The sequence below is a fragment of the Nyctibius grandis genome, chromosome 10 (assembly GCF_013368605.1).
Source record: "Nyctibius grandis isolate bNycGra1 chromosome 10, bNycGra1.pri, whole genome shotgun sequence".
Classification (NCBI taxonomy): Eukaryota; Metazoa; Chordata; class Aves; order Nyctibiiformes; family Nyctibiidae; genus Nyctibius; species Nyctibius grandis.
In genome coordinates this window covers 26,012,880-26,036,835 of record NC_090667.1, presented here as the reverse complement: position 1 = coordinate 26,036,835, position 23,956 = coordinate 26,012,880, and the positions used below count along the sequence as shown (strand labels likewise).

The window sequence follows — 23,956 nt, the reverse complement described above, 5'->3', positions numbered from 1 at the left end:
GTTGTGAGAGGGAAGACTTTTTAAAATCTTTTAAAAAGTCTTCTGAACAGGAACAGTATTTCCATCCCAATGTGAGCTATAGATTCATGACCATGTTACACACTGAAAATAAATCATTTTCCTGAGTTAAAACCTTTTGTAAGAAATGGTTTAGAAAACTAACAATATTGGTCAAACCCAGGAGCTTCGTAAAGAAGCAATTACCCTTTCACTTCTAGATGTTCTACCTTTTTCCCCTTGTATTTTGTTCTTTTGCAGCCTAACATATTAAGAAAACTTGTCAATTGTAATGTTTTTAACTGGTTCCTCAAAAAGACAAAGAAAAAAAAAACAACTTTATTTCTGTTGTTAGAATGTCAGTACCTGGAGAGCCTTTAATTTTTTCCTTTATAAAGCTTTCAATTGTTCTGTTTGAAGTTCAAATTCAGGAATAAAACAAAAGTCAAAACAGAAAGTATGTTTTCTATATAGCAAACTAATGGACTTAACCAGGAAAAAGCTGTGTTTAGTTCTAAAGCTTGTCACATAAAAGGAATTTTAACCTCTTTGGGGTTTCTTTTTTTGGTTTTCTTTCTTTTTTTTGAGCCCCCAAAGGCCATTTTTCCAACATTTCAGAACTACAGAACGTGTGTACCTTGATAGTTGTGTGTGAAAATTTATAATGAGCACTTTGTGGGGTTGATCAAAATCCTATTGAAGGGAACACAGAGCCTGGCTTAGACCTTAAATACAGAATTACAGTAATTTAGGCTTCAAAGTCAAAGTTCAGATAAAGCAAATAAAAATTTCCACTGTGCCTTTGAATTTCAGACTCCACTATATGTGCTTTAGCGGGAGGAAAATTGCATTTGAAGTGGTCAGCATGCAGATGTTGGCCATGTGTTTTGCTTGTCTTGTAGAATCTGAGTCCTCTCTGTCTGATCAACTTGAAGTCGTTATGCGGTTAACAAACGCTCACTTTTCAGCAGTGACCCATAATCTCTAGTGTGAGCATATCCTTAAATACTTAGGTATACACGGGGAATTTGTACTTGTGCTGGGCACAATTGAACACAGCTTTGACAGTGTCCAGGTGCCCATTGCAGAACCACATTGCAGTAAATGCCTCTGAATGCCAGTCTCGAAGGGTTCCAATTATTATGGTCTAAAAAGCCAATGAAGGAGTGAAAGAGATTTATAGAAATGTGTGCAGCCTTGGCTGTTGAGGGCTGAGAGCTGGCACATGTGTTTCAGCATCCTTGCTCTGCTGGTGTGTAGAAACTTGTTGAACCATGCTTGCTCGACCATGAGTCTGAGCTTTTCCAAACAGGTTACAATCTTAACAGACCAACAGGCAGAGGCTGTTAATTTGAATTATGGAGGAGGCTCATAGGCTTTGGTGTATTAAACAACCTGCCCAAGGTTGTGCAGGGAGTGGTCTGCTGTGCCCAGTATATAAGGACAAGTGGTTTTGTTGAAATCATGGGTTATCCTTAGGTTTTAGCTCAGTTTGAGGGTAACAGGTCTGATCTACTGTTGCTTTACTGCTACTTTATGGTTATGCACTTCCACTAATATACCTGGAGTTTTAGTCTACTACCTACTGGTAGTCTTTGGAAAATATTGACATTCCTAATTGTTTAATAAATCTTTAATGGAGGTTTTAGTGTGTGTGAGGGTATGCATATTGATTTGTGTATGTGTATTTAGGTATTAGGAAAAAGGTAAAGCTGTTGAGAGACTCCTGCAAGATCTAGAGAGAGGAATGTACAATCACAGATTATAATAAGATGTAAAGGTTTTCCACTCCTTAGAACAGAGAAGCTGACATATTAAATTGCACGTACTCTAATGATGTGGACTGACTCAGAGAATTTGAAGGAAATAACAGCTGTGCATATCAAAGCTTAAAAATAGAAACCTCATCAGTCAGTAGCAGTTTAGAATGAATGAAGAAATCAAGAAATTATTAATTATGGTGGTTAGAGAAAGGAAACATAAAGTTCAAACTTTCTGAAGGCAGAATGCTCTCTTCAATCATGCGGCATGTCTGCTGGCTATCAGCCCCTTGTCCTGCAGAGCCGCTCTGTAAAGGTGGAGGCGGTGTGTGTGTGTGGGGGGGTGCTGTTGCCCAAACATAGGCACCTACTGCCATTTCAGATACCCTAAAATGACTCGGGCTTCCCACCTGGCTGACAGATATGACACAGGGCATATAAGAGACTCCTGCCCTTCTGGAGTGGCAGCTGGATGCCCCGAGGCATTTCAGATGGCAGTAGATGCTTCTGTCTAAGGAGTAATTGCATGTAGACATGGGTACAGACTCACTTTCACTTGCATCTTTAATACACAGTCACCTGAAGCGCATCAGTAGTTCATAGCAGTGTTTGCAGTAGGTAATTGCAGAAAGCAATGAACAGTTTATCTAATTTAAAACTTAGGAAGAATTTTGAGGTGAATAGAGCATTTATCTAGATTAAAATCTGACCAGGGTATAAAGTTAAAAACTATCCTAGTGTTAAAACTGTGGTTAAAAACTATGATTTAAAGTTGCAGTGGATGGTTGTTTTCCTAGTGACCTCAAATCCATGAATTCATTCTAACGTTTGCCTTTTTATATATTCATAGTTAAATATAACTTGAATGTTGTCCTAATTACATTCTCATGTTAATTTAGCTCTGATTCAGAATTTCTATCATTATTCTTTGTAGAATTATTTTGAAATGATGGAAAGTTCAGGAAAAATGCTCCAGTGTGTGATTGTTCCTTTGAATTATTTATCACATTCAAAGACATAAATATGGTTAAAATCTAGTTTGAGTTGTAAATGAGTCTTGGTAATGTAAGGAGGAAGTGAAAATCCTTTTTGCAGAACGACATGGTTTATGGGCGCATCGTTTGGTATTGCAGGAGCGCTTCACAGCCCAACATGAGCAGAGCGCCTCATGGCTTAATAAGAAAACATCCATTGCACCAACTGGCAAATGCTATCTAAGCAGATAAGACAAAGTGCGGAAGAGTAGAGAGAGAGGTACAGAGATAACTTGCCCAAATGACAGAGCAGATTAGTGACAGAATTAAGAAGAGAAAACAGATGTCCTGTCTTGGTCACGACCAGCACTCACACCATGCTCTCTCCCTCTGCTATATGCTGTGGAAACGAAAGCTCTTACAAGCAGCGTTTAGCCCATGTTTTTCACAATGCATCACAGTGGCAAGTAGCACAGTGCTAATATGAGGTTGTAGAAACCATGATTAATGCAAAAATTCATACTTGTGGCTGTGGCCCTGAGCTAGGTAGAGAACAAACAATTGCTGTTGAGGCACGTGCGAGTCTGAGAGGGCAAGAAACTGCTGCAAAAAAATCCTAAAGGAGAAAAAGAAACTTGTCTTAGCGTAAGCAGCAGTTTTGCTAGAGGTAAGTGAGGGGAAATTCTTCATTTATAAATGGTTCATTGACCCATGATAATAAAGCAGTGCTGCAGAAGAAGGATAATTATCTCCTTAAGTATCAGATGCCCTAAGGGTAAAAGCTTCCCTTCTCTCCTTTTGAAAAATGAACTCAGATTAAACAAATGTCCTTTTTCCTGTTTTAGTGTTGACATGGATTTCCTTTTTATGAGTAAAATTGATTAGTTTTTCTATTCCTTTATTCCTGGTATGGAGATCAGGTCTGCCAAGAAAGTTTCCAGCTCTTCCCATGGGCCCTAAGTTCAGCCAATAGCATCTGTTATGGAGGTGCTTTGTACAGTGTGCTGGGAAGGCACAAATAAATTACAGGGGTTTTATTATGCCCAGTAGCTTGCCAAGAGGCACAGCATTTTAGAACTAAAAACACACAAAACTACACATTTTGTCCCCCTCCAGGATTGGTTTATTTCCAAGTACCTGCTTTTTAAATACATATTTCTTCTTTCTTAAATTTTAATACCGTAAGTTGTAACAAGAGAAAAAGAGAATGGTGGTGGCATAGCTGATGCTGTACTAAAAAAAATGACGGCCAGATTTTCAAAGCAGATTAACACCTGCAGCTGGGGCCAGTCTTCTCCTGTTCTGTTGGGAACTGCTAGCTGTGGAGCTCGCTCGAAAAGTCTGCTCCCACTCTAGCAAATACCCATTACAATCTTGTCTGTCCTTATCTGGACTCTGAAAAATAATCAAAACCTGCCCCTACCTTTTTACTTCCAGAAAATGTCTGTTTTTCTCTCCAATCAGAATTATAAATGCGATTCCTATGATAAACTTGGTGAATGTAAACTTGTTGTCTCTGTGTTTATGGAAATAAATCATCTTTCGCATGTATTAATCTTTCTTTATTTCAAACGTCTTATGTGGTTCTTGAAAATCAGGTTGACGTAACCTTTGTGTGAACCTGTTAAGTACAGAGCATCTCCTAGTTACCTTTCCTGGAATATAGAGAATATTATTGAATACCTGCAGGCTTCAAGATGCAGTAAAAGTAAAGATGACTGTAATACAATGGCACGGAACTTAATTTTCTTCAAATAGTCCTTTGAACGCTCATTTTAATACTGAAAAAATACGAAGTTGTTAATTTTCATAGCCTTTGGTCATGAAAGTTCAAGTGCTGTTAAAGGTGATTTTAAGGTCTCTATTCTGCAAACACAATACTGTAAGTCAGAAAAAAAATCCTGTCTGCAGGGAATTGAAATGAGAATCAAGTCCCAAGCACTTGCTTGTTGGATTTACACAACTGAGGCTTTGTTAAGAATTCTGGACCCTATTGATGATGTTACAAAATTGATTTTCAAATGAGGAATCATAGCGATTATTGATTTCTGTGAACACAGCAGATCAGATGACGGTGAATAGTGTCTGTGTACTTCCATTGTTTACTTCATAGCTTCATTTCACTGACTCATGAAGCGCAGTCACCAAGGTAGAATAAAATCAAAGTGTATTTACAGTGTTGTGAACATGACACTTAAAAGAGAATAATCTTAATTATCTTAATGTATTTCTAAAAATGTATAATATTTATAACAGGTGAGCATTCCTTGTGAATGGTAATTAATGTGATGTAGAAATAAGTGATCTGCTATTATCAGCATAGTGTCAGCTTTTCGCATTTAGGTACTTAAAATTAGAGGTGTAAGATCAAGATTTTAAAAAATACGCACCATATATGTAGGAAAGCATTGTAAAACTGCTGCCTCAGATCACACACTCAAACCCATCTTAAATTCCTTCGACTTTTCCCCATTTCTAATCACAAAGGAAATGTCTCTGACATTCAGAGATAATAAATATAAGCATCTCTCCATCAAAATGGTAACTAGTTTAGTCATTTTGCCTGTATCTGAGAGATTTGAGGAAACAACTTCTGAATAAAGGATCATATGATTCTATGTATTTAACCTTGTGTTTCAGTTGCTCTTGCTGTAATCCTCAGAGAAGAAGAGTTTAGGCAATTCAAAGGTGATCAGAAGCAGGTTACAGGCTAGGGATTGAGACACTCGTCCTGAACCACTCAGACTTGCGTTTGTGCCTTGACAATACCGCCTTCAGATGTCCTTGTTTGTCCTGTGCGGCCAGTGGAGCGTTTCCGTGACTTGTGTCCTGAGGAAGTGGCCGATTTATTTCGTACGGCGCAAAGGGTTGGCAATGTGGTGGAGAAACACTTCTGTGGGACCTCGCTCACCATTTCAATTCAGGTTTGTAAACCAGCCAACTAAAAAAGGCTTAATGGTTTGTTTTATCAAGCTTTCAACCTTCTTCCCTAGTCCAATGACAAAAGGACTTTCAAACTTCAAGGGGCAGTAAATACAAAATAATAATAAAAAAAGGAAGCACAGTAACTGCATTGCAGTCTGCCAGATTTGCCACTGAAAAAAACCTAAAAGGCAAACCAGCAGAAAAGTGTGGATAATTAATAACTGCAAAACTTTGGAATAAGCCTGTGAACGCTCCCAAACGCAGCGCTTGCTTGTGAGTATTTCAGCAAATACTCTTCATTCAAAGAAGTGTTTGCAGGATTGACCTAGAGAAGGCAGCCACATCTCCCCATTCAGCAGGTAACCCACTGCTTGTGATGGAAACAGGTAATTCCTGCTCACAGCTACTTACATGTAGGCAAAGAGATGTCGCCAAGTAAATATGTTATCAATTCTGACCTTTCATTTATTTGTGCTCAGTGTTTCTATATCAAAAAATAGCTCCGTTTAAAGCAAATCAGGGTACTAAACCCATTTCATTAGAATAAGAATTTAAACAAGCATGCTTTGATTAAATTCACACTTACATGTCTGCTTTTATATTCACAAGGATCAGAAATCTATTGCTAGCTATTCAAAAACATGACCTGAAAGAATGAAAAATAACAACTGCCGTTTTTGTGGTCTAAGATATAGTTTCTCATTTTGCTATAGCCTGACATGGAAAGGCGCCTTGTCCAAAAACTTTATGTTGAATGGTCCCCAGGAAAATATGCTAAATTAACATACAGTGAAATTGGATGTAAATTATTATTGAGTAAGATTTCTGAATTCCAATGTAATCCTTGTTAGTTCCTCTAACATAAGACTTCTTCCTTTGCTTACAGGATGGCCCCGAAGCTGGACAAACGGTGAAGGTGAGTGCTTATTATGCATAATACAAATTAAGAGACAATTATAAGAACTAATAAAAGATCAAAGCTAGTCATCTGCAGACCACTACTGTATCATTATTTTATCCTTGAGAACAAAAAATCCCAAGTGTACAATAGCTGTAAATACATTTTATTGAAATTGTGCAGGACAATGTTTACAGGTTTTCTTTCTACACAAAAATTTTCGATCATGAAAATATCTTTCTAAGCTGCTGCATGTATTTATGCAAGGAAAGCCTTAGAAAAGACATCTGTTTAAGTTTTTTTTGTTTTATGGAGAAAATATTGCCCTTCCATTCATAATCTCTTTGTTTGTCTTTTTATTGCCTAATGAGTTGTAGCTAATTATAGGAACAGTTAAACTGAACCACATTACGAAAATATACCTTTTGTCTATGCTTTCTCTCTACATATTCCTTTCACATTCTTGTTACTGAAGTTCAAATGTAATGGAGCCAGTGAAGCTTAAAAACAGATTTTAAGTATACTTCTGAAAAAAAGGCGGGGGAGTGGAGGGGAAGAAAAGGATTTATGATTATACTCTCCACTTGAGTAATAACATAGATAACATCCAAGATGGCTCTCCAGCCATGTTTCACTGCCTCGTAATGCAAATGCAAAATGCATGTGTAGTTAGATTATATGCCTGAACATTAGATAAAGGCTATTTTTTACATTTGGAATCAAAGGAAAGTCAAATATGGCTATGGGTTAGCACTTTGTAAAATCAAATTAGATGTCTGAAAGAAGCTGTTTGGTTGATTAAGATAACTGTAACAACCAAATGATGGCATATGGAAACATTTTACTTCTTTCCAATTTGCTGTATTGACCTTATTTTTCCTACTCGTTTTTGTTGCCGGCTTTGAATATTTAACAGAGAGGTAATAGGAAGAGAGAAGAAGAAATCAGAAAATTCCCAAGCTTTGGGAAAGTGAGGAGTGATGAAGGAATGTAACACAATTTACTTCAGTACTGCAACAAAACAGGTTCCTCAGCTCGTGACTTAGAGTGCATTGGGTGGGTTTCACGAGGAGTGCCTGTTGATAGGTGAAAGTCTCAGTTTAAATACTTTACAAAGGAAATTTTGTCATTAACACCAACACATTTTGACAAGCAGATCACAGGATTCCTTTTAATATCTTGGACAAATGGTGTTTTTCTGTGTAAAGAAAAGGTTGGTAGGAATGATTATATTAAAGTGGAAGAAAATTTGCTAATATGAATGAGCAGAACTAGATGTAAAAATTCACACCTTCTGTGATTGTGAACAGTAACAAATGCTTATGTAGGCCTTAAAAAGGCAAGAAATTCTGTATCATTTTGTATTCGTACTGGAGACAAAGAGCATTAAGTGCTAATCTATTCAGTACATTGCAAAATGGTAACCACCCTTTGTGCTTCCTTCTCACACTTTTAATAAGTAGTGAGATGAAAATGACCCACTCTTACCGCTGTGAGCCCCTAGACTCTGTAATAAAGAGTGTGTATTCATAAATCAGAGGTTAGCAGTTTGTGTTTCTCTACTTTTCTGCATCATTGGGCAACACGGTAATTTATCATCATCACTTTGGGATGTTTATCATCCAAAAATGCCAACAACTATTTTCTTCAGAGAACTTAGAGCTTTCAGAACTTGAATTGGGGAAGAAATTACTATAATCAAGCTCTTCTTTAAAGTGAGCAATAGGGTGGGTACATAAATAACTGGTTCCATTTAAACTGTTTTGAACCAGAAAGTTTGGAAACCACCTATGTGATCTGCAAATAACTTATGCACCTTAAATTCAATATCATGTGTTTCTGTATGTGTTTTCCTTCATGTATCAGAATGCACAATAATCCAGTCTTCCTCTAAGAGAATTTTTAATTAAAATTTCTGGAACAGACTAAACATTAGAAAAACATTCTAATAGTAAGAATAGCAAAGTATCACAATAAATATCCAAGGGAGTTTGTAGAGACTGTTTCAATAGGGGTAGGCAAGGGTATGTCAGGAGCTAATTAGGTGTTGCTGATATTTCTTTGAATGAGGTCACTTACCAGATGGCTTCAAGAGTCCTTTCTATTCGTATTTTGTATAATTCTGTATACCTGTACAAATATAGGCTACCGTATGTGCTATGTAGGAAAAGAATTACAGGAAGCAGGGGAAGAGTACTGGCTGTTAAATTGGTTAGTGCAAAGCTTCACTACAAAATGGGAAGAGCTATCAGCCTAGCTGAAGACAAAAACTGACTGAGAAATTTTATCTGAAAAAGATTAGGAAATTCTCTTTCTTTGCAAACAAGAAGGAAGGGTGATCCATGTCCAAGAAAAATCTTGGATCTCAGTTTGAATACGAGTCTCAGGTTTTTCTTTGCTATGGAGACGCCAAAAATTGCATCAGATTTAAAGGAAATTACCCTTCCAGTGTGATTTTGGATGGAAATAAATTGTAAGATTTTCTGCCAATGTTACACGTTCATTGTGCTGCTGTGAAACCTGCTGGTGTGTGCAGGTTTCAGTCAGATGTACCGTGTACTGCAATGCCAGGATACTTTAGTGGTGCCTCTTGAACTAAAACCTTCCTAGTTACCTAATGGGAAGCTGTTTATAATCTAACATATACCTCCATTATTGATGTACTCTGTTCCTTCTGGGTACTGTCCTCCTTGGAATGTAAGCTAGCAGAGCCTGCAGGACAGCATTCTAGGGAAGCTTATGGTCCTTTCAAATTCCCCCATTATTGCAGTCTGTGTGTTTGCATTGGTTGGGTCCTTGAAAGAAATTATACTTACACCTGACCCTCAGCTCACCAATACTTTGGAAGGGTAGACGGGTCTTTTCTTACCCTTTAGCAGGAATTCTGAACCATGTCCCAGGTCTCAGATCATAAAATAATACAATATACTGCTTCATAATCTTTTTCATAACTGTCCACAGATTATGCCTATTCCAGCCCTGTCACCTATTTATGAGAGAGACAAATGTCCCTCTCCAAAGGTGGTCACAGACTTGCACACTTTGTGTTTTATTGTAAGAGGTTCTTGCACCAATTCACAACAGAGAACCTGTGGATCTCTGAGCAGTGCGTCAGCAAGCATAACCATCTTCCAGCATTAAAGACATTTTGAATACTTATTTCTTCTTACTTGAGAAAGAAAGGAAATTGTGTTAGGTCCTCTCTTAAAGAATATTTATCTTTACAATTTTGGGCTCTGTTTTTCTTGGAGAACAGAAAACCCATGGTGTTCTTGTGCCAAGAATGGAGAGTGAGTTTCGTGCTGTTTCTGTTTGAGAATGCCTTAAATATCTGGGCAATTTCATGGATCAGGGAATTCAGCTCTGCATCCTAATGCAGGGCTCTTATTGCTATGTCAAGTGAGTGACGTTTCAAGATTTCCCCGGTATGTTTTATAGCCTTCTTTTCAACATCAAGTCAGCAAATGCTCTAGCTGCCTTGGTGGATATATAGCATAGTGTAGAATAAACTCCCAGGTTTACCTTTTATGTGAGATTCAATCACAAGAAACTCCATGTACTCTGTACTCTGTAAAGGCTAAACAAATCAAGCTGGCAGGAGCATGATGCAACTAATTTATCTACAGAGACAAGATAATATTGCACAGCAAGTGTCCATTGCACAAACACATATGAACACATACTCTATTTTGCAGCAGTGTCGAAGTCTCCAGCAGCTCAGCGCCTCCACTGTTATCCATGAGTAAGTGCCTGTTTGCCAATTACAGGTTCACCTAAATAAATGAGGAAGTGAGGCTGATGGTGGCAGTGTGGGTATATGTGCAGAAATTTATTTTACATGTCTCACATTCCACTAATTATTTTACATTGAGAAGATTGTCTCACGATTATTTTTTGATGTACATGTTTTTCTTTCCCAGATGTTTTTTTTAATGCTGTGTTAAATCAATCCACCTGGCTTGCATTCTTTAGAAATCTTAACCTGAACTGTGGAGTCTAGCGTTTATTTAAACTCACAGCAGACTGCTTTTTCATACTATTTGTCTACTTATCTCTGGACCTGAAGTACTGGACTTCAGGTTTGAGTCTTTAATTTTAATCAGATTGCATTGCAGGCTGATTGTATCAGAAGGATTAAATTCACTAACTGCAATACTTTTGATGCCTCAGCCTGCTTTCACTGCAGACTGGCAGATGTGAGTCCTTGTTTAATGTATTGGAAACCACCTTTTGCTCTCTTAAAAGAATAAAAAAAGCTGGTGTTTGAGAAATGCAAAGATTTTCTTACCTCTAAACAAATATAAAAATTCAAGTAGGAAAAACATAGAAGAAGGAAACAAGTTTTTGAAAACCAGATTGTACTGAAATATGTGAACAAATGGTCTTGTTTGCTTTACTCTTAAGAACCATGATTCTCTTGAAAGCTTGTGGGATGTCCAAAAATGTTTTGATGAAGTATAGCAGTCTCTTTGAATTGCTTTGAGAACCACACTACTAGTATTTGGTTGGAGAATATGTAATATTGCAGATAGGTAATTGGTACAGCAAATTCGGTAGTCTCAGGGCTGCTATGTCTGTTTCGAGCTCAGAATTTTCTTTCTATTTCGGTACTTTACTTAGATTGGGGTGGGTTTTGGTGGGATGTTAGTGGGGTGTATTTTCAAAGCTAGGATTATGCTGCCCCTTACAGGGATGGGGAAGCAGCAGGGGCATCCAGATAGTTTGTCCCCCCACCTCCCCCACCTTAAAGCCTTTTGCTAGCTCTTTGTTTTCTACTCACTCCAAATAATAATTCTTGCCCTTTCCTTCAAGGCCCTGTTCAAAATCTGCCTTGTGTTGGTCTAAATCTTCTTTCAGTCCCTTGGCCAAAGCTATGTTTTCTATGATGCAATTAATGGCTATAGCCCTAGAGTCCCACTTTCCTCTTTGCTTGCCAGGTCCTTACTCCATTACATGTAACATTTAGTTTTTGATTGAACTATAAGCTTCCCAGGAAAAGCATCATATTGCTTTTTTGTTTGCCATGCTTATAGTCCAAAGAGGCACTGGTGGATCTGTAAACCCTCCCTTAATACACATAATAACATGCAGAACCTAGAATGAAAATGGTTCTTAAGGCCCTCGTAATTTGTACAGATCAGTTCCTGTACTTAAAACGTGGTAGCAGTTGACAAAAGGAAGAGGTGTCTGTGTCCAGTATACACCCATGTAAAGTTATAGAGGTTTTCTGAAGACTGAAGATGAAAGAAAATTAGAAATGTGGAAACAGCCTAGTGATTGATGGACACGACACCACCCTAGCTGAGAATACCAAAGGCTCCAAGGCACTGATAGATTGAAATGATGACCTGGATAATGAAGTCTGATCTAGAAATATTGGGTTGTGAAGTTCCCTGAACGGATGGGGACAGAAATTTTTGAAAGATTCTCTTTAGCAGTGAATTATGATGGTTCTGAATCTGGATGATTTTCAATTTCCAGTAGTGAATGTCATGACATGCTGTACCCCTGACTTGTAAAGTATTATTCTCTGTCTCTGGACAAACACAGAACAGTCTGTATGGACTAGAATGTAAACAAACAAACAAACAAAAAAAAACAAAACAGGATTAAAAATGTTCACCTATAAATGAGGAAAGTAAAAGAAATTTCAAAAGATATAAATTGAAGAATGCTAATGAGAAGGAAGATTTTACTGTTCCGTGCTAGCAATTTTACCCTTCTTTCCTGCCATATGGATTTCTTAGATGAATATTCTCTTTAGGTAGTTTAATTCCAAAAATACCCCCAGAGCTAGTCAGAGTTATTGACACTGTCTAAATTAAACTATAATAAGCAAGTAAGTGGGCTCAAATGCTTGTTTAAATTGCCTTAGTGTACAGATATTAAAAGTCATGCAGCTCTGTTGGCTGCATCCAGCATCTAGCTCTTCCCTTGCTGGGCAGGATCCCCTTCAGCAGCAGACCTGCAGAGCACTGGCGGCTGCCTTTTTTGTTCTCCCAAAGGTCAATGGGTGAGAGCTAAAGGGCAGGTAATGCGTGCAGACCTGCAAAGGTACCCGCACGTGCACAACATGAAAGGTGTGTGCGCTTTCAGGAGTGGCCGTGGGAGCACAGATGTGCCTGTCCCAGGCCCCAGCAGCCACGTCATGTGTCTGCAGAGCCCTGCGAGCTTGGGGAGAGGCCGGGGCTGTGGGTGGCTGTGCCGGCAGCTATAGTCCAAGTGGAAAGCGAGCAGTTGCCCCACAGAGCCCTGCTCATGCTGGGACACTGCTTCATGCTGCCCACGGTGTCCTGACTGATTGCTGCAGGGAAGGGTTAAACACTGCCAGGGCTCCCCACGCTCTGTCCTTCTGTGAAGCTCCAGGGGAGCCTGCTCCTGCTTTGACAAAAGCATTATAAATATATATATTTTTTTTTCTGGTATGTGTTCAGATATTTACGATTTTCATGGCAGAAGAATCTTTAACAAATCAGTCATTCAGAAGGGTTTATTTAGGAGGTTGAAATCTCTTCAATTTTTTTTCTTTTTTTTTTTTCTATAAACAGTTACATTTCAAAATGAGAAAGCATTTCTAGTAGACAGGTGGAAACGTTTTCCTCTGAAAATGTTATAGCAGGGTATTTTGACAACAAAAACTTTTTCTTTATGAAAACAAAACCTCTTTTGGAAATGGTTTCTGTTTTACTGAATTGGCATTTTGTGGCAAAATAAAAAACAATATGGGGAGGAGTGTTGAGAAATCTGTGAATTGCTCTATGTACTGCTCTTCATTTGCCCCACAATGACTGAGATTAGGATCAAAAATCCTATGTTTTATTTAGAAAGTATCTTTCGCTTCTTTGTTCCCATGTTACAGCAGTATGTTTTGCATTTAAATCATTCTCTGTCTCACAGTATGTACGATCAATCAAATGCCACTCTTGAGTACAGGTCCTACAAGTACCCTATTGTACTGTAAATGCAAAACCTCTGGAAATCTCAGACAATGCATGAGGTCTAAAATCATTAATAGCATAGTCAAGGCTGTCTGATTAATTTTTGTGTGGTTAGTGTATGAATTTCTTTCCAAGCTCCATCTCATCCATAATACTTTTTCTCTTTGTCAAGCTCCTATCTTATAAACCTCTTCATTTAACAGGGAATGCTTGCTTCTTTTTTTTTTTTTTTTTTGTTACAAAACATTGCTTTCAACTAGAATGTAACTCACCAAGAAATGTGCAAAAGCATTCCTGTTTAATTCAGATGCGTAACTCGATGCTGTTCTCTGTTTTGTAGTAGGTGAAAATTGTTTATCAAGCAGGTGTTGCAAAGCTAGATTTCAGTTTAATAGGTTTCTAACTCTTTCTAAAAATTAATATAATGCTTTATGGCAGAATATTGTGTGCCAATGCTCTGACCTCATGTGATTTTGCACACTTTGTGTTCTTACCTACCAGGTACTACTTTTGCTTCCTTCAAAGATCCACCATATAATTATTCCTATGCTGACCACAGATTAGAAGGAATGTCAGAGGGTCATGTGCAAATCAGACTTCTTTTCTTCATGCCAACGTGTGCCTTCTATAAGCAGGCATTTACCCACACTTAAAACTGTTTTGTGGTTGAGTTTGTTGGGTGTTCTTGCCCAAAGGCATTTTCAGTTGACTGATCTGTGTTAAACTTTGGTGCCTCAGCTGTCTGGCTGAATGCTGTGACAACCGGAGTCTCCCAGGGAAGGGCAGAATCACAGTGCTTTACTCATGTTAATGACCTAGTTTCAGCCAGACAAAGGGAACCCATTTATTAGAGTCCTGGCTGCCTTATCAATGCAATAATAAAGAAAATGTTAAGTTGGCTCCATATTTTTTTTCCTTTAAAGTCATGTCCCCTTCTGAAAATGAAAGAGCTGTCTACTTAAAGCTGTCCCTGCAGCTCCCCAGAGAGCCTGCACAGCTTGAATGAGTTTGTTGCTTAAAAATGTCAATAGGGAAAGAGTGAATGTAATGTTTTTGCATGTAATAGCAAGGGAATGGAGGCCTTTTCTAGCCCTATGTTCCTTTGTCACATGAAAGAGCGAGTGGTTACACTGTCCTGTAACCTCTTGAAATTCTAAGCACATCTGAAATACAAGTATATCTGATCTAGTCCATGCATTTTAGCCAGTTCTGGCAGCACCATGTTAGCCTAGTAGGACTTTCTTTCAGAGAAAGAAAAGCCTCTGCTTGAAATGATTTAGAAATGGAAAACTAAGGTTAAAATAATAGAATAAAACTTGCTCAGCGAGCTCTAGACAGGATGACAGCGTGAAGAGTATGTAATATTTTTACTGCTTAAAAAAGAAAAGTCAATCTGTTCTGGATACTGCAGTGGTTTTTGTATCATGCCTATTGCAAGCCAGGATGGACAAATCAAGAGCTTCCTGCAAAACAAAGCAAAACCCCTCTCTCAAGCCTCAGTTCCCCCATCCGTCCCAAAAGCTGCTTGGGTGCCCTCTGGCAAGACCACTCATACACAGGGTTACTGCTCATTCCATAAAGCTAAGCTGTAGTTTGAAAGAATTTGAAATATGCCTTTAAAATCCAGTTTCTGGGAGCATTATCAGGTGGCCCCCTCCTCATTCGGTTAGCGGTAGGAAAAGCCCACGCTGGCTGGTGATGGAAATATTGCTGGAATAGCAGTTTCTGAGGTTGAACAAGAACGGATGCCAGTGTACCTCTTGTGTGTGCTCACCATTTTACATTTTCCTTTCACTTGCTTGTAGTGATGGGAGTAAAAACCTGCAGCTTACGCAGTGCTGCTCATGCGGTGACCACACAAGGCGGTATCTCGGCTAGCTGTGTATGTCAGAGGTGTATGACTTCACACTGCTGTTTTCTGTTTTACTGTTTCGGTGACTGCTATTAAGCAATACTCTGCTGCTTGCACTGTGGTGCTTTTTTAGGCAAGTGAGGTGTAGCACTCCCGGAAGAGCTAGAGAAACACCCTAAACCTTTGCTTTTGCAGAAGTCTGAATGCCAGTGTCTACAGACAGATTGTATGCACACACATGTACTAAATGTTGAGACGTGTCTTTAAAAAGAGAAATGAATAATCATGAAACAAAGTCTGATTCTTACTTAAATGTAGGCAGTTACCTGGTAAAATTAGGTTGATGTTTGTCCTCTTCTCAGCTTTGGATCACATAAAAGAAATGAGCATTTATGGAAGTAGTTCAGCACAACTGCCAGGCCTTTTCTGGAGAGAAATTCCCTGCTTGACTAGTAGATAAGTTGCCAGTCAGGATTAAGATTTTTTAAATAAATTATTCTGTATCTGAATTAGCTGCTGCTGCTTGATTTTCTTTCAGTACATAAACATTCTGCAGACCCTTGATTTTGAAGGAAAAAAATTAGAATTGCAACTTCAAATAGTGAATTGTGTAAATAAAAGCATTTCTGGGTATTTTTCAATTTCTTTTTCTATATTAATATTCCAGATTTCTAGGAATGATGCCACAATTGACATAAATTGGGGAAAACCAAATGAATCTTTTAATAATTACACTGTCCCCTTAACTGAGGTTGCAGACAGAAGATTTGAGGCTATAGCAGTCCTAGGGAGATGGGTCAGCATGCCAAGTGAGAACCCTGAGAAAGTAGTTAGGTTTTTTTGTCGTGGATGTAACCCATTAAGGTTATGTCTACGTGGGCAGATGCAAACAGGTGGGATTTGTTAGCACGGGCTTGGGGCTGGGCTAAGAGGCTGCCTCTGCTTCTGGACTCGGAATGACACATGCAGTCAGAACAAATTTGTTTCTGCCTGTACCCATATGCAAGGACCAGCACTAAGCGTGATGTGTCTGTGCACACATCTCCTCTAAACAAATCCTGCCCACTAGCACTTCAGAGCAAGGCTCTGCATCCAGGAGCAGGGGAAATTGATAGCCTGTGGTAAAGGCAGAAGATTGGAAAGACATCCTGTGTTTGCTGGATTGCTCAGGTTTTGGAAGGAGAAAAATGGTTTCTCCTTTGGTAATCCTCCTAGATTATTATCTGTGAAAAATCAAACCATTTTCTTTTCTCTTCCATTTATACTTTTTGTGCATTATCTCCTTCATTGCTACCATGAAAATCTTCATTTCATGTTGTCTGCCTGGCATCACTGATCCAAATTCTCTCTGTGAGAGGCTGGAAGAAAATAAACTAAACCAGATGGAAAGTGCTCATGTGAATGATTGTCTTGATCTTGCTTGTAAAGATGTTAAAATCTGAAATGCTGAATTCCTCTATCTGATTTCATGAATGTTGAATTTCCCTGTCTGATTTCAAGTCTAATTTTTAGTATTTGAAGTAAAGATAATGCCCAGAGTTAGCACTTTATTTTTCTTCTTTTTTTTTTTTTTTGATGGATCTCTGAATGAGTTTTGTTAGTTCTCTGTTGAGAAGATATAGAAAAGACAATAATACTGTGATGTTTTCTCACCTGGCCTTCCAGCACACCTCCGCTGGAGAGGAGTTGTCATTGAGGGGGGGTTGGTCTGCCCAGATTGAGGAGTGGATCAGTTCACACCATATTTAATAGATGCTTTTTTCCACAAATAAGTCATCTCTGAACTCAGCAAAAGCCATTCTTTCAATTGTGGCCTTTTGATGAGGCCATCCTGAGTTACTTTTAGAATTTTGATCTAGCGGAATATGAATCTGTAACCTGTCTTCGATTCTCTGAGTCCCATGTAAGTAGAACAACCTTGGTGTCTGGGGCTAGATTATTCTCTGGTGTAAATGGTTCAGTTCACTTGTGAAAAGATGTGGACTGAATCAATGGAGCTTTTGCCATTTTTATACAAACGTTTTTGACCCTACTTGTGTAAGCAACTCTTTGATTTCGTATAGTTTATCATTTAAACCTACAATTATTAGTCATATGTGTAAATCTAGTAATTCCGAATATAAAAATAATAAAAAATAGCATTTTGCGAAAATCACCTATGAAGCATAATTTGATATAATGTTTTTGTTTTTTTCTTTGAATATCTTCCACTTCACTTGAAGAAGTTCGTTGTTACAGTAACTATCAAGTAAAAAAAAAAAAGGAAAAAATACCAGAATTTATTAGGTTCTAATAAACTCCCCTCAGTGCATATACATTTAGTAGCTTTCATTAACATTAATGAGAATTATGCATGCATCCTGGGGAGAATAGGCCCTGTTGTTTTATTTCTTTTCCTTGTTTTCAATATTAAATCTTGTCCTGTAGTCTGTTGTATAAGGCGTACATGCATTCCTGCTGCTCAATTATTTGTTCTACTTAATATATACAGTTTGAGCACCTCCTTTCGCATTGTGAAGGTAGGAAGTTAATAAATTAAAAAAAATGAACAGAATTTGTGGACACACATAAAAATAAGGGATATGCAAATTAATGAATTAATAGATTGCTATTGATTACCAGTAAGGCCTAATTAAATAATAAATTTTTTCCCACACAGTTATTTGCTTCATGTTATTAAATGATCAAATCCATAACTATTTTGGAAGCTCAGCCTCTTAGAATTAAATGAGGTGCTCAAGAGAGCAAAGTTGTGTTTTGGAGCAACAGAGGCAGGGCCTAGTTACATGGATTTATGATTTAATTTTCTACGTAATCTAATTTAGTGTAATTATTGAGTTTCTAAAAAAAAAAGAACTTTGATTAGATTTTGTTGATAAAAATAAACACAAAATATAGGATAGTTATTCATTAGGTGTAGCATATTGAGAGAAGCGACTCATGGGTATTTCTGTACCTGAAGGGGCCTATTTTCCCCATTTTCCCCACTGTGCTTTTAGCTGTATTCCACAGCAGTCAGTCATCCTCCAGGACCCATCCAGGTGTAGTGCATTACAAAGATCCAAAATCTGGAGGACACAAAACTCATTTCTGTGGGAAACTTAATTCATTTTGTATAAATAATAGCTTCATCATTCCTCATTTCTGAAACAGACACCAATGTTTCATAGAGAGCATTAAGTATATGAAGGTCCTGGGAAAAAGGCGTGTTGGAGAAGGAAAGTAAGCAAATAAAGCTCTTCAGTTTGACATACTTTCACTTAATTGGGAGTTTTAAGAGCAGATTGTGGGAGCAGGAAATGAGTCTTTCAGCTAATTCCCTTCTGCATGAAAAATGCTACGTGCCAAAACACTGCTGTCCTGGTCAAGAAAACTCCTTGGGTGTAATTCCTTAGCACAGCGCCGTGCCACAGCAATGCCCTGATGGCATCTGTGGCTCAGGTGTTGCTTACCTGGTTGGCTCTATAATTAAGGGCAGATTGCAGGACGAGCAATAGCATCTCATTCATTAGCAGTTAGGACTGTGTTTTGCTTGCATTTGCTGGGCTTGCCTGGCAGCAGATTGAAGCAGGGAGACATATTGCTTGTTCTGTTGTAGGAAACTCTGAGCCTACCTGTGCAGGAGTCTGCACATTTGTACGGACCTAGGCGTGCATTTAGTTGCTGTTGTGCTGGGGAACTCGCTATTGCTGAGCTAGCTCACTGCAGCTGGGCTAGCGGTAGGGTTTAGTAGAGCATATTGCCTTGGGCAGAGCACCGTTCTAGGTTGGCTTTATTTGATGGAGCATCTTTGTGTGATGCTCTGAAGACTTATGCTTGCAGTAACAAATCCTGGCCTTCACTTCCTGCTTTTGTGGTGCAGAGCCAGCCAACCGCTCGCTTCCCTCACTGTGATGGCTCCATGCCAGTTGGTGCTGCTCGCTGGCAGCACGTGCAGTAATGGCCCTGGCAGAGAGGAGTGACCGTTTAGAGATACACGGCTTCACTCAAAACTCACTGAGCTCAGTGCAGGGATTCAGCACTCTGGGGACTTCGTACATTAGAAGAGCCGAGGTTGTCCTTTCTTGAGAACTAGAAGGGTTTCCTTTGCTTGTTCATTACATGAAATGCGTGGATCCATTTTTTAAACCCCTCTTCCATTTTTTTTCCGTTTTCTTTTGATTAACATGTTGAATTTCCTTATGAATCTTTCTAAGTGTTTGTTGAACACCTGGGTACATAAGCAAAAAAGTTTTTCTGTAGTTGACTATAATTAGCAGCAGATTGCAATGAATGACATCCTGTTCCTTAATGGTTAGGGCTGTGTTTTGTTTACATTGGGTTGACTTGACCTCAGCAGGTCCGGGCTGGCAAACAGGGGTCAGCTCTGTTCAGCAGAATATCTTCTGGTCACTCCAGTAAAAGAGGATGTGTGTGCATAGAAGTGAAAGGCAGAATATTTGCAGTGACCGTTGAGTGGAACATGCAAACAAATTTCAATAGGCAGGCAAAGACAGGTTGCAGACCCTATTGGGAAATGATAAATTGCTGTTAAATGTTATAATTATCCCACGACATTCAGGACTGAAACTTAACTAAATTTTTCTGAAAACTTAAAAATAATGGAGAGAGGTAATATGATTTAATAAATTAGCCACAGAGTAAGTGAAAAAATGAGAACACAACAGAAAATTAATATTTATCTTTTACCAATATGTAACAGGCTTTGTTAAAAAATGTCTGAAAGCGAAGAAGAGTTTGTTAGACAAATTATAATTTTAATTGCCGACGTAATTGATTATACTCAGCATGCTCATTAAGTTAAGGGAGAATATGAGTCAACTCTCAAGGTCATTATAGTAATAGATATTGTAGGCATGTAATTTGTGATAAGCTAGTTCGTGAACATCTAATTGCTCATTCATGGCAGTGTGTCTGGCATTTTTACTCCCCAAACACCTCTTTGTCCAATTTATTTAACACCCCTTAATATTCCAGGGTCAAATTTACTACAGGAGGCATCAAGCAGTGAATTTTCAACCTCCAAATTATTACACCACTTCGCCCTTTTTGTGCCTCAAAGACAGAGCCTGCATTACTAAAACTTAGTGGTCTGGCACTAAGCAGGGTACATCACAAATAGAAATACTCACCCACAGAGACAAGCAAGAATTTCTCATGGAAAACAGCTGTTCCCTGCCCTCCCCAATGGCAGTCATACGTTGGAGTAGGATGCCAAGAGAGATGTTCTTTTTAAAAAATGCACTAATTAATCAGAACTTTGTCTTCGTATTGTTCTTTGGAAGAACATACAATAGTAGAGTTTTGTTAACTCTTTCATTATTATTTAATTTCAAGACTTTGACAGAAAGTTGTTAATATTATCTATCTCTTTGGCTGAAAATCAATTGGAATGTCACTTATCTGTTCTTACAACCAGACAAAATAGACAGAACCACTTGCAATGTATATCAACCATAAGTAACAACTGTACCTCACTTTGATATAATGCTTCATATTCTTAGGTCTCAGAGAATGAATCATCCTCATTACTGAAATGAAAATAGTTGAGGTCACTTGTCCAAAGCCAGGCAACAGCACAAAGGTGACACTGGGAATTGAAGCCAGGCATCCTGAGCTGCAGGCTGACTCATTTTCTACCTCCTCTCTACAGTAATTCTGTCTTAACACAGGATCAAACTGTTCTGATTTATTAATCAGTACTGTCATGTTATGTAGCATTGCGGAGTGGTGGCTGAGGTAAAACAAACAAAGTCATTCCCATTAGACTGAGGAGTTTGAGTCGGTCTGCAGTGTAAGGGGAAAATGTAACTTTTAATTCAAACATCTTTTTCTATATTCCAGGAATCAAGGATTTTGGGGCTTGTTTCAGATTTGCTTTTTTGTTTTTTTTTTAATAAATAAATAACATGGCTCTCAGAGCAGCATAACTTTCCTTTATAATAATTTATTTATTTGCAAGATATTATTTTCACTTGACATGACATAGTCTGTAATTATGTATTTCTTATTGCTGAAGAATGCAATAGATAAAGCTATAGATATTTAATTATATACCAAATGAATTCCAATATCATTTCATAGCCATTCTTTGTCAATATTTTTGGAAGATTCAAAGGTTTGAAGTCCTCCTTTGAAAAACTGTTCTATCTAGAAATGTCATTTTCCATATACTGGCTCTACTCTAATCTTAGCACTTGTTACTACAGTTTTGCTCTTTAAAGAATTCTCCATAATGATATATGTTCACTAAACCTCTCCTTTGCAATATAGAAATTACTATGTTGACTGACTTTCTGATTAATATTGCCAAAAAAATCCCCCTGCTTACCAATATATATCAATCCCTATAACCACCTTGTAGATTGACCTGCTGAAAAAAAAATGTTTTGCAAACACACTGCCATCTGTTGTGTAGTTATTCTTCAGTAACAGAACATAAACTGGAGATATGTCAAAGTAATTTAGTAAGTCAACAAATGTAAAATGAGACTTGGTAAATATAGTGTGTTACACTGAGTTTTATTAATCATTGTCATCTGCAAGAATATAACAGGTATACTAGTCTTTTCAAAGTCCAGCTTGTTTTGTTTCATCCCTCAAATGCTGATGTCAGAGCTAGTTTTGAGGAACATGATGTGAATTATAATCATTAATTAATTTTAAAATAAGGATTTAAAGAATTCTGTGGTTGATACAAAGCCCACTAAAAATTCTGGGATGATCCGAGCAATTTATAAGAATGTCACTAAACCCCAAACATCGTCATTTAACGAGTTCAGAGTGTGTGTTCACATTTATACTGGCGGTTTTGCTACCTGTTCAAGAAAGTGTACATGGAGTTATCACTCACTTCAGAAGTGGAGCTGATGGTACCCAAATGAAATAGGTACCTTCTAGAAGTAGGTGCTGTGTTTTAAGTAGAGTATTACAGTAAACTGGATAGAAGAATGAAAAAAATTGTTAGTTGGATTCTTGTTCTATAAGTGCAGTTCTCAAAAGGGTGTTTAGACATCCTGATAATTAATGAAGACATTTCAAATGAAGCATTTTCCAGTATCCTATCTCTTTGCTAATTTCCATTTTTTTCATTAAGAAAAGATAAATTGTATCCAATTATTGAAAATTATGTAGGTCATTATCATGAATGAAACTGCAATTAAACTCCGTTTTCACAAAGAAAGAAGAGGTTATCTTGTCATAGTGTAGGTGTTAGTGTGCCTTGCTTGGCTGGTACTCCTGCCTTCAGGCCAAGATTGTATTAGGGTCAAGTCTTACATCAGACTGAAGAGCTGTATTTGACTAGGACTGTACTAAGAGATTTTTAAGTGCCCTCAAGAACCGGAGTCTGAATCACAGTGATCGCAGTCCAAGTGTATGTTCACTGTCTCATAGCAGTTTTTATTTAAACAATCAGCAGGGGATAACCCTTTTATCCTAAACAGAGACTACCCTTTCCCATGGAGAACAAACACAAGCCCTGGCAGCTGGCGGTGCATCACTGTAGAGTAGACATGGGGTGGTCTCTTCGCCTACACCAGCAGCTCCCCAGAATGCTGTGGAATCCAAAGCCAGCCTCTCTTGTCTGAGACTGTGCACAAAGACACAGGTTTTGTCCCAAAGGACTGATAATTTCACTGCAAATGAGAGGTGACAGAGTGGCGGTAGAGCCCTTCTTGATCCTACCCCTGCTGCTGCTGGGAGTCATTCTTGGGCATCTCTCCCTCCTTCTGCCAGCTGCCTGCCAGGGCAGTGGGGAGCTTCTGGGCTTGAAAGAGGAGAAGGGAACCCTGCAGTGATCCGTGACAGCACGGAAATAACGTCCCTGAGGAGCAAAACTGAGAGAAAAGGATAGGGATGGACAACGAACATAAAGAACAAGCTGAGCAAGATTCTCCTGTACTTGCTAGGTCTTTAATTTGACCCCAAATAATCTTTTTTCTTTTAAAACAAACAAACAAAACCAACCAAACAAAAAAAAGATACAAAGCTCCCAAACAGACCAAACCCTCAGTGTCACCATAATGATACTGGTATAAAAGCAGCTGTGGGAAAACAGGTCTGATACACCAAAAAGATGAGGAGCTGAAGTGTGATCCGTGGCACCCAGCTTGTGCAGTCACACCTTGTGTTCACCAGCACAGCTTTCGGCTCATGTTGGAGCTGCGTTCACCCCGCAGCTCTCCAGCTCCAGGGGTGTTGGTGTTTGTACACTTTGCAGAACAGGTGAATTTTGAGAGAATTAAGGAGGACTATGGGGACAACATTATTTAACTACTTATATTACTCAAAATGCTGTACCTGAGGAAATGTAAAGAAACTAAATTTATTCTATTTTCTAGCCAAATATAGTAAACTAATCTAACCCTCTAACTGATGTTAAACTACATTACAGTTTTCATATTAGTTTCACCTTAGATTTCACTCTGATTATTACAGGCTCGGCTGCAATCATTGGTAATTGCAGCTTCCCATCATTTTCCAGAAATATATAATGTGAAGTGTTTTGCACTTCACACTTTTTTTATATTTATTGTTCACATCCAGTTGGATGTACTAATGAGCATTAACATGCAAATAATTCTCATCAAGATTTGATATCCGTAGAGAAC

At 38.3% G+C, this 23,956-nt stretch overlaps 1 protein-coding gene across 12 annotated transcripts in view; it reads left to right on the top strand.

The window, feature by feature from the left end:
- The window catches only part of FHIT (fragile histidine triad diadenosine triphosphatase), a 593,823-nt gene that overhangs the window by 443,607 nt on the left and 126,260 nt on the right, over positions 1–23,956 (top strand). For 11 of the 12 annotated variants that reach the window (XM_068409161.1, XM_068409159.1, XM_068409163.1 and 8 more), the window contains 2 exons: positions 5,510–5,655; positions 6,543–6,572. In XM_068409161.1, coding sequence (XP_068265262.1) covers positions 5,510–5,655; positions 6,543–6,572 — 176 coding nt within the window. Of the gene's footprint in view, positions 1–5,509; positions 5,656–6,542; positions 6,573–10,249; positions 10,297–23,956 lie in introns of all 12 variants that reach the window. The other variant, XM_068409165.1, reaches the window with a different exon arrangement.